At 42.3% G+C, this 12,009-nt stretch overlaps 1 protein-coding gene across 3 annotated transcripts in view; it reads right to left on the bottom strand.

The window, feature by feature from the left end:
• The window catches only part of NCAM2 (neural cell adhesion molecule 2), a gene marked incomplete at both ends in the record, with an annotated part of 277,979 nt that extends 266,933 nt beyond the window's left edge, over positions 1–11,046 (bottom strand). For all 3 annotated transcript variants that reach the window (XM_082278750.1, XM_082278751.1, XM_082278752.1), the window contains one exon: positions 10,995–11,046. In XM_082278750.1, the coding sequence (XP_082134876.1) occupies positions 10,995–11,046 (52 nt within the window). The remainder of the gene's footprint in view (positions 1–10,994) is intronic.
• Positions 11,047–12,009: the final 963 nt, after the last annotated feature.

Raw genomic sequence — 12,009 nt, 5'->3', positions numbered from 1 at the left:
TGATAAAGTCTCTCTTTTAATTTTCTGGTCCACTCACTGGCTACAGTTATCTGTCCTGTTTTAAAATGGGCACAGAAGAACAGAAATCAGAACTCCATCTAACAGCAGAAGGACTTTTCCCTTGAAAAGGACGATTTCTGGGTTTGCTTAGTTGTGCTCGTTTGGGTTGTTTCTAAATCAGATCATATGTAACTAAAAGTCAAAATACATGATTCATAGAGAAGTCCATTTCTTTTCATCACCATTTTTACTCTTTAATAGTTTCCCTAGCCAGTTCTGCTCTTTTATGCAGCAGATAAAGTGTTCATTCATGTACCTAGGACCACAAGAAAAAAATAAAAGGCTGTGAGTGCAACACAAAGGGCTTGCACAGAGTGAAACAGGTGATTCCTGAGATTTCAGAACACAGATAAGAATCTTTTGATTTAAACTAATGTTTGCAAATGATACAGAAATTTGAATGTAACATCAAAATTGTTTTTAAAATTAGCAGCATGTACAAAAATCATGCGCTCAGAACTGTACCATGCGCTCAGAACGGAAAATCACTATCATGACAGTATGCAGAATTCTGTAAATTTACTTCCAAGAATGGTAAAATCAGAGTAAGTCTACCATGAGTTTAGGAGAACTATATGGAAAACACCACCTCTGAGAGAGTTCTCAAACCCAGCAACATAAATTTGATACACACACAGGCTGTATAATCCAAAGACATTCACAGAAATGCAATGCACAGGTGTTGGAAAGGATTATTTTGACTAAATGCTAAAAGCTGTTGAACCCAATGTGTGGAATTGCCATAAACTGGCACAAATCCATGGAGCCTCTGATTGCTCAGACAGCAGCACTTACAGACCTGCAGGCACAACCTGAATACTGAACATCTGAAGACCAATTTTGACCAGTGCCACAAAGCCACAGACCAAAACAAACAAGTAAATCAAAACTTTCAAAAACTCAAACAAAACCAAGTGATGAATTTTCACATTGAATGGTAAACTTCCCAACACAGGTATAGCCTGGGCTGCCGCTCAGTGACTGTGATGATTAACTGCAATTTTTGCCTATGTTCCCAGAGGGAGAGAATGAAATCAGTAGTTTACAATATTTACAATGTGTCTTTGGATTTACTGTTAAAAACCACAGAGGAAAATATTCTTTTTTCCTCTTTCACTTCGTCTCTTGAATCAAACCTGGCACACCAGAACACCCTTTTAGCTTCCAGTTCTTCCATGCTCTTGGATTAGCCCCATGCTTTTTCAGCACTACTTATAAACATGCCCACTACTTAAATATACATGAAGTTAAAGCTTGATTTTTCTATTCTTCACTGAATCAAAATTCCCACATACTCACACAGGATTTATACAACTCCTGAAAGATTCAATCAGACCCTGAAAAGTGCAATCAGTACAATCCCTGGAAACACTCTCAACTTCAGTGGGAGTTACGTGGCTGCAGGGTATACAGTTCTGTTAGCAGAACTCATCTCACAAAACACCATTTTCTTAAAATAAAAGAAAATAAAAGTCTGGAGATGTAGCATTCATATTATACTACAGACAGTCTCTACTGGGAAAAGTCAGCATTAGTTTTTGCTTAACTCTGAAGTTGGATATTGTTCCCCAACAGAGAAAACACAGGAGTACATGAATTGCTGCATTATTTATTACAGACAGCAATGCCCAGCTGGATATAATTAATCTTAAATTTCAAGGTGAATAAGACAAAATTTACAAAATTAGAATTCAGGAACAGAAGACCAAAGAGAAAGCAACAAAACCAAAGATTCTATTGCAAAATACAGATGCCTCATACCAGATCATTCAGGTGGTTAGCAAAAACCACGTTTAAACGTTGTGCAATGTTGTCTTTGTAATTCTCTATTATTCCTAAATAATAATAATAATAATAATAATAATAATAATAATAAAAAGGCACATAATTTAAGGCTGCACTTTCTAAGAAGTGATGCAGCCTCATTTCAAGTGCTGTGTGTAGTTTTGGCTACCACAATATAGGAATTATATTAGAGAACATCCAAAAGAGGGCAATGAAGATGGTGAAGGGTCTGGAGGGGAAGGCATATGAGGAGCATCTGAAGTCACTTGGTCTGTTCAGCCTGGAGGAGACCTCACTGCAGTTAAAACTTCCTTATGAGGGAAAGAGGAGGGGCAGGCACTGATCTCTTCTCTGTGGTGACCAGTGACAGGGCCCAAGGGAATGGCCTGAAGCAGGGAAGGTTTGGGTTGGATGTAAGGAAAAGATTCTTCCCCCAGAGGGTGCTTGGGCACTGGAACAGGCTCCCCAGGGCAGCTGTCACAGCACCAGCCTGACAGAGTTCAAGAAGCATCTGGACAATGCTCTCAGGTACATGGTGGGATTCTTGGGGTCTCCTGCCTAGGGCCAGGAGTTAGATACCATGATCCTTGTGGGTCCCTTCCAACTCAGGACATTATGTCATTCTGTGATTCTGAACAATACTTCTTTCCCTCCTGTTCATATGATCCAGAGTCACTGCTTTTTTGGTGAGAAATTAATTTTCATCCTGAAGGGTTGGGTTTGTTTTTCTTAACCAATCTATATCCATTTACTCATATATCAAGCTTTCTTTTCAAGTACCTCTGCTCTTTCCATATGTTCCATCCCTGGGAATCATCTTTCTAGCAATCAAATCTCTCTCAGCATTTATTCCACCAGGGTTACTGCTCGACCAGTTTTAGCCCCCACCCCTTGTAAGGCAGGACTTGCAACACTGATCATAGTGCAAAAGAGATACTTATGAACAAGGAAGCTTTTTTACAATTGGCCTGATGCAAATCAGCTTAAAATTCAAGTACTTCACATTACCATTTGTTATGATAACTATTACCAAAGGGTAGGAAAATAAAATGCTTCAAAAAAAATTAAGGAACTGACAACTAAGCAAAAAAAAAGTTATTAATTCACTGGAAAGCCCATTAATATAATACAGAGTTCTGAATCCATCACATAAGAGATGGGCAGCTTCTCTGTTATGTGCCATTATGAATGCCATGGAAGAGTCGAGTAAGGAACTGGTATGACTCCATTACTTACGACAATTCAATTAAAGGACTGAGCATGATTTTTTCAGACTTCTTTTTCTCTTGTGTAAGTTGTTGACACAGTGTACCAAGCAGATCAAAGTACTGGCAGATTTAAGAACAAATTCACGCAACAAAGATCTGCCAAGACCATTAAGGAAGATCACACGGATATAACCTGACACATCCCTGAACATTGTAGCTGCACTGACAGAAGTATCAACACTCTTCTTGTTCTGTACTTACCTGTTTCTTTATGCCTCCTGTTTTTGAGTCTTTGTTGAGGTTACTGGAGTACATCAGTCGTTTTCCTGATCCAGTAATCACATTAGTTTATGAGTGTGGCATGTTCAAGAACTTTTTAAAAAAATGCCGTACTATGCTACTCCAGAAAACTGGTCTCCAGTACATTTAATATATTCTCCTTTGCTAGCCTCTTCCCCACAAATAAACTACCCTGGATCTGTAGCTTATTCTGCTTTGACTAACTAAAATAATAATGTCAAAATACTAACACAATACCATTGCACTTTGATTACATATTTCCTGTTACAATAAAAAAAAAAATCATTGTATCATCAGTTAAAAAAACTGTTCATAGTAAGAGGCAAGATTGCCTCTCCCCCCCTATTTATATCTATCTAAATCACATCTTTATGTGCCTCTGTTTTTAAATACTTTATTATTTTAACCATGGACCTGAGTTCATGCAAGACAAATTCATCTGCAGTACAAAGGTCTACAAAGTTAATGGGTTTGAAATTACTTGCAGCTTGACTGAATCTGGTGCAACATCTTTTAGTAGCAAGAAAATTGCTGGCAATGAGTGTTTTTAATCTGAATTCATACTATACTCCAAATGGCACCTCTTGGGCAAAGTGGTCAGAACAGTGACTTGTGTGATTTCCAAGTAGGAATTTTGGACCATAGCTGGTCAAACAACTTAGATTACGACTGAAATGCAAACAATCAGTTTAGTACTAGCTAATGGGAAACATCATCTTGAAAAGTTTCATTAGTATCCTTATGAGTTATTCAGATGCTACAGCTCTGACTATTGCTAAATTACGAGGTTATTCAGCAACCTTTGTCCACTGTTTAGCAATAATACTCAGGTAATTAGAACATTAAATAAAAACCAGTGCAGCCTCCTAAAGTCACAATATAAATTTTGGTAGGAGGAAAAATTTAACTCAGCAAAACAAAAATGAGCCACTTGTATTTCCCTCTCATTTTTTTTTTTTTTTTACTCAAAGACAGCCTCTACATCTTAAATGAACATAAATTAACATATCAAAGATCTATGCTTTCTATGGAAAGCTAGTTCTTGAAGGAACTTGTATAGTTAAGAGGGAATTTATTTCAGTAATGATATGCAGGACTACTGAAGAGGCTGACTAAACCTCCACAGTACTACATGCTGCTTCCCAATTTCATCTGGGTATTATCCATCCAGAAACTGGATATTTCAGACAAGATTATACTTGGACCATGGAAACTGGCAGCAAATTACACTCTTGGTTAGTAGATATCCATGCCTGCCAACATAGGTTTCTGAAAGACTTGTTCTCTTCATGCTATTTGCAATGATCTTTATGCATCATAATAAAGAATGGGTGAAACCAAAAAACTGCATTTTTTTTCTTTTCCACAAGAGGCAGGAAGCAGGTAAAATATTTAATCAGGTGTTTGGCTGCAATTTTTTAGCATTGTTCTTAAATATGCAGAAACCATGTAAGGAATTTTTAGTTCATAAACTTTACTGTCTCCTTCCTTCCCAAATTAACCTGCTTGAGACAGTAAAATAACTGCTTTTAAAGAACTGTTCTACTTGTCTTTCATGCAAACACAAACTTAAGTCAATGGAAATTCTCCTATGACTAGAATTAGTAGAGTTTGGCTACAATCATAGAATGACTCGGATTGGAAGGGACTTTAAAGACCATTTCATTCCAACCCCACTGCCATTGGGAGGGACACTTCCCACTAGACCAGGTGGCTCAGAGCTCCACCCAACCTGGCCTTGAACAATCCCAGGGACATCCACAACTTCTGCGTGAAACCTGTTCTAGTGCTTCCCAAATGACAATATTCACAGTTATCTCAATATCTAAGAACTACACTATAAATATCTCATTCTGCAGTAGATCATTAGACTTGTAGTTCAGGCTATTACTCCCATGAATTCATTAATGATCCAGTTGCTAATGCACAAAGAGAAATTTTCTGTTAATCATAATTTCCTAAATCATAGCAGCAGCATAAATGGACTGTATTGCCTATCTCATGCTATTTCAAAAATAAAAGCTGGTTACCTCCTGCCATTTCCAGAGACGCTTTCAATACTCCAGTGAACCCATTGAAATCAATGGATTCTTGCTAGAATGAGCCTCTGGGTTAGTGCAACCAACAGTGCTTCCATGGAGCTACTCAAACACAGGACACTCAAAGGCTTGGCAGTCTTCTGAACACAGGGATGTCTAACATTGTGGGTGCCTTTATTCTTTGTGTCCTTTCCACATAACTTTTATTAACACTTACATGGATTTTTTTTCCAGTACACGAAGATTTTAATATCGTAAGATGTCACCACAAATAGCTTTAACCAGATAAATGACTCTCCCTGTTTCTCTTCTTTCTAGTAAATAAATTAAAATTCTGCTCATCTACAGCAGAACAAATTGGAAAATGTCTTCTCCAATTAATGGTATCATCAGTCAAAAGATAACAAATAATGCAAAAATTCAGGCATGTAATGAAAATAAGAACCTTGGAACCCTGATTTTTGAAGACACCCCATTAAAGATGCTATGGCATAACACAAAGCATCTGAAGAGTATCTTGCTTTCTTAAGTTAATTCCTTGGTTTTCTGATATCCTTTAAAAATAGACAAATCCATTCAAACAGAGTTTTAAGAGAAACTGAGCTACAAAAGCAATAAAAATATTTTGTTAAAGAATGCAAAATTACATCACTGAAGCTGGACATCATCAAATTCTTGAATTAACAGCAAGTAGTGCTCTGAATGCCCTATTTAATATTTAAAATTATTCTCTGTTTTCAACTAGTTACGAAAAATTGAATATTCTAGTCAAATGCCTAAACTAAGAAGCAGTTAAATACACCAAGGTGGAAACCACGACACTAGGTCAGAATTAGGTCATGATTAATTGCTTAGGTGAAAATAAAAACTGGTGGTAAGATGCAAGTTACTAATAGGCCTGGATCTAGTCTATCCAACTCCAACAAGCCTCCAGATTTGAATATGTCAGGATACCAGTAAGTTTCTCCTCCAGCCTCTTCTATTTCTCAATTTCAACAGCCATTGAAAATTATATTCAAATGACCTGTAGAACTTCAGGATACACTTCATCAACTACACGGCCCTTATTTCATAAGGCAAATGTGTATGCTAAAAAAAACCCATATCAATAAAAACCCCCAAAAAACAAAACACCCCACAAAAAAAATCCCAAACAAACAAAACATCTGGCATAAATTAGTTTATATAAACTATTTAAAATATGAATGCCAGCCATTATCCAGATTCTTTACCTGGAAAAGTTCATATCCTACTCTTAGAAGAATAGATTTGCAACTCACAGACACGAATTACAGTGTAGTTAAAACATGCGTTTCCCAAAATGTCATTAACTTGACTCAATTGTACTGGAATCAAATGGCATGTGCTGAATGTAACTGGGGGATTACTGGAGCAAATTGAAAGAAAATCAGTAAGTAAACATGAACCACTTGGGAAAGGTGCCTCAAAGAAAAGGTCAGTGAAAGGGCAAACAAATACTGCATTTGTTGTCAAAATATTTGTTGAATAAGGTGGCCATGAAAAGCAAATCATACATAAATTCATCTTAACAATCCAGCAGCATTTCCATAGATAAAAACAATGACTTATCTAAATAAGTATGTGTTGTGCTGTAAGAGGAAAAGTCCAAATGATGCTATTCAACCTCTTATATAAGACTTTAAAGCTCTATGTCTATGACTTTATCATTCATATGTTTCATGATTTAGAGCTACTGCAAATGATAAAAGTATCTCTTAACTCCATTTTGTATGGGAGTGCATGAAACAAAGCTCTCTACATACTTCTCATCCATCTATTTTTAAGTCAATGTTTCAGAACTCCTCATCAGTTCAGGTTTATTTTCAGGCAGATATTTTGATTCTCATATTTACCTGAAGAGGAGAATGTAGCCTAAAATAGAAAAATGAAACATGATTTTGTCATATTTTTGTTTGTTTTTGAAGGGTGAAAAGGAGAAGGAAAGATAATAGCTGTATTTTAATCTTAATGCAGTTGCACAAATCAACTGGTAATAGGAAACAGCATCTGGTTGAAGTCTCAGGATCTGCTTCAGATTTCAGTGTAAAATCTGAGAAAAACGATAGTTCCACTTAATCCAGTAAGCAAAATCACTGATTTCAAAAATTCCAAATTTCATGGGTTCACTACACAAAAAGCAGAAAGAAGGATTCCAGACTGGTAGTGAGTAAGACACACATGCTGGCATCTCCCTGGGGGGATGTTCCTTACTAACAAGCAGCCCCTTATAAGCACTTGTAAAGAGAAACTCTGCAGGAAAAACAAGAAGACACTCCATATCAAAGCCGTGAAAAGAAGAAACTTGAAGCACAATGTACTCACTCATATGAATCTCCTGGATGAGCACAAAATAGAAACAAATTCTACAAGCAAAACATTTTCTACTGCAACTTCAAAAGGTTTGCTAAGCTAAACAAGTGTGTATTATGCAGAGGGGTAAAAGAAATAGGATTTTATAATTTGGGAAGACATTAATTTTATCCACTTCAAGTCAGTGTCTCTAGACATTGTTAAGAACCAAGGGAACTTTCTTTATCACTACATATCTTAAAAGGAAGATTTACAGAGTGCAGTATGCTCTTTTTTCGGTTGTGGTATGATGGGGAGTCTGTGTGTGCGTTTTGTTTCATTTTGTTTCAATTTTTATTAAAGCAAAGCTAATTCACGCTGGATAAATTGTCTGGACAGCTTTGAAAGGTTAAGAAAAAAATCCTTTTGTTTTAGCCTAATAACACTGCCAGTTAAACTCGTCCCTTGTGATGAAATTAGGAGAGAGAATATTTGGCCCTGGTAGATAATTATGACATTCATAAGCTCTTAACTTAAGGGGCTGGGGGAGGGGGTGGTTGTCTGCTCCTTGTTCTCAAACTGCTCTGATTTTCTGGAACAGAACAAATACAGCACAGTTCCCTCTCTCTAGCCTTAAACACCAGCACTTCTCAAAGGAAAAGCTTCAGCCATTCTTCATAAAATCTACTGCAGCTACATCCTTCAAAATATAAATCCTGAACCTAAGACTTCCAATATTTCCAAAGTAAATGATCCAAATCTAGTTACTGACTTTTCACAGCAATCCAAACTATCAAAAAATTCATAATCATTTAATATTCACTTAGTAATGCTTTTCTTAAAAACAAACAAAAAAAGTAACCCTCACAAGCACCACAATCTTCAGTTGATGATGTAAGTGCTCCCCACCACTGCATTCCCACAAAAAATCAAAACAAAACAACAACCAAGAGTTTTTGGAATAGCCTCTCAAATGATTTGATTCACTTCAAGAAATTCTCAAGATTACTTCAAGGTGGTGTTAAAAAATAAAAAATGTATAATAAACCCCTCACCTCAATAATGCTCATTAAAATTAAAAATAATGAACTCCCTCCCAAACACCACTGTAGAAAATGCCTCTTCCCTAGCAACCTAAATGGGTGTATTTTCCATATGCAGATCATCTACCATTTCCATTTACTATGCCCCGCTGTGGATTAAGGCAGCACATTTCTGCTATTTCTACACTCAGTTAAAAAATCATACACTTCCCCTGCCAATGCAATTCCCTTCCTTTATTAAAAAGAATATAACTAAGCTGTTTCTTTGAATTGAGGGAAATATTTTACAATCAATGTTAGGTTTATTCAGCTTTCCTCATCCTCTTTCCACCCCCCCCCCATATGTATCCTATAATTTTTAAAACTCAGCTTAATAGCATCTGTAATTTCACTCCATTATTTATCTCCTGACATTTGTGATAGTAAGATACCTAAACTATGCAATCCTCCTACACTGCAGAAATCACACTTCACAAAATCGCTTTCTACCCTTCCTCCGATTGAGGAGGCACATTCCACATCTCTACGCACATTACTACACCCAGGTAGATCAACGCAAAACCTGAAGGAAGCTTTCCTGTTCTCCTCCTCCTGTGCCATCCCAGTGCTGGCTGTACTGAAAAACCTCCAGACTGTTCCCGAATCGCTGCTTCTCGGGAGACCCCCCCAGCTCACCCCAGGGTGGCAAAAGCAGGGAAGCTTTTCTATGGAAACTGACAGCACCTGGCGGCTCTTTGCTAATTGTCGCCGAGCGGAAACGCCTGGATGGTGGGAGGTTTAGCCACAGATGCATGGAAGGAGACCTTCGCAGCTGCAGTCTTGGTACCTCAAGGCATCCTGCCCGCACCCCCCGTCCCTTCCTTAAGCGCAACAAATCTCGCTGCCCCCTTACAGGACACCGTGGGCGAGACATGCAGACCTTGCCAGCCCCGCACAGGACACCCTGGGTGAAACATCCAGCCCTTGCCAGCCCGGGAGCGCGGCGCGGGCGAAGCCGCCCCGTCCCGGGCACTGCCCGGCACCGCCGTGGAGCTCGGCCGCCCCCTGGTGCCCGGCGTTGGCAGCGCGGCCCGGGGCCGGCCCCCGCCGCTCCCGCTGACACCCCGCTGGGGCGTTCGGGCTGGGTGGGGTTTATTTCTCGCCTAAAGCCTCCTTAGGAAGTGGGGCCGCCGCCCACCCCTTCAGGTGCAGGGAACGCAGCCCCGCACAGGGCAGGGGGCAGCGGGAGCGGGGGCAGGGACAGCCCCGCGCGGCTCAGCGCCCCGGCCGGACGCCGGGAACTTGCCCGAACACTTTCCAAACACCGCCGTGGTTATCCCTCACCCAGCGGCTGTGCCCCTCCTAGCGGCCCTTTCGCCCCGTCTCTTCCAGGAGCACAAATCCTTAAGTAATCACGGAGGGGACATCCAAAAATAAACAAATAAATAGCTATATAGATAATTCAGTCCCAGGAAACAAACCAAACCCCGCGGCCACACCACAACCCCCGAGTCCGCGTTACTCGAAGCATTGTACGTATGTATATTTATAAATATATATATACATATATATGCAAAAGAGGAAGCGTGCCCGAGGGCGCCAGTCCAGCGCGCCCCGTCCCCGCACACACCTGTCCCCGCGGTGCTATTCCGTGCCACAAGGGCTCCGCACACAGCCCCGCGGCCCGGACAGCGCCCTCCCCTCCCCGCCACCCCTGAGCCGGGGGCTCGGTGTCCCAGCAGCGCGCGGGGAAGGGATTCCGGAGAGAAGAAACCCCGACAGGGAGACTTCAGGTCAGGTTTCTCACGGGCTCTACCGCTAGCACTTCTCCCTGCTCCTAAAAACGAAGCCCACACTGCCTTCCCCGCGGGCAGAAGCGGATTTTAAAGACCAGTGCCCGGCAGATACATTTTGTAATCGCTTCATCTCTCTCACATATTTATCGGGCGCAAAAAAAAAAAAAAAAAGGCAAAACCCTAGGCAAAGCACCTAACTGCACCTAGCACCGTCCAGCTTTTTTTTTTTCTCCTCATAAATGACACCTCTTGAAGACTGGAGGGGGGGAGGAAAAAAAGAAAAAAAAAAAAAAAAAAGGTGGGCGATGAAGCAAGTTTTAGGTCCTTCTTAATTTGGTTCCAGGATAATGCACTGCTTTATTTTTTTTCTCCGTTTCTTTTCCGTTAATCTGAGCGAGCGGACAGCATAGGTAAGAATAACAATTAAAGGGGAAAAAAAAAAAAAAAAAAGGAAAAAGGCGGCCCCGCTCCTACCTTGCCCGCTACTGAGGAGCAATCCGAGCAGGTAGAGAAGCAGGAGGCTCATGTTCAGGAGCTCGCACCGGTGGACAGTTCCAAGTTGGAGGATGCTCGGCCACCCCAGGCAAACCCTGCCGCTTCTGCCGCCGCCGCTCCTGCCCGCGCAGCCCCGCACCCGCGGAGCGCCGCTCGCCAAGTGACGGCCGCGCCTCCCCGCGCCGCGCTATATCGGCGGGGCCGCGCCGCCGCGCAGGGGGCGGGCGCACGGCGGGCCGGCCGATCCCTCCGCCGCACACGCAGCCCCGCCACGCCGCGAGCAGCAGAGCCCGCAGATTCCTCCGCCGCTCGGCGAGGTGGCAGCAGGATCGTAGCGTCCCTCCGTACATCCCCTCCTGGATCCCTTCCTTTATCCCCTCCGTGCGCCCCTCCCTGCATGCCCGCCTGTCGGCAGCCCCCCGGCAGGGTGAGGCAGCGTCCCACGCCTCACCGCCGCGGCCCCTCCGGAGCCCGCTCCCCCCGCCGCTGACTGAGGGGACACAGCCTAAAACGGAGAGGCGGCGGCTTGGCGGAGAATCCCGCTGGGAAGCCCCCAGGAACCCGGGAGAGCCCGGAAGCGGCGCTTCGGCTGCCCGCGGGCGGGGGACGCGCCCCGGGGCTGGAGTGGCCCTGGCCCCCTCTTTCCCCCCGGGAGCGGCCGGCGGGGGCTGTGCGGAGGCTGCGCGGGGCTCGGCGGCTCCCCCGCTCTGCCCGCGGGCCGGAACGCGCCGCTGCGCCCGCGGGAAGCGGGACCGCCGCGAGCCTGGCGTACGGGTGCGTCTGTAACTAATCCCGTCGGGCTTATGCCTGTTCATTCAGCTGTCTAGGAATTCACTTGGTTTGACTTCTGTTACTAGTACAGAGGGGAAACATACCTCTGCTATTCACGGCTGCGTGAAATAAAACCGATAAAAAATAAATTGCTTATCGTTTGGATGCTTTGGTGCTGTCTCGCTGAGGATCTTGCTTTGTAAGGAAAAAACCCGCAACGTGC

This window comes from Coloeus monedula (genome assembly GCF_965178545.1).
Source record: "Coloeus monedula genome assembly, chromosome: 3".
Classification (NCBI taxonomy): Eukaryota; Metazoa; Chordata; class Aves; order Passeriformes; family Corvidae; genus Coloeus; species Coloeus monedula.
Note: the sequence above shows the minus strand (reverse complement) of the source record. Positions and strands in the feature narration are given on the sequence as shown.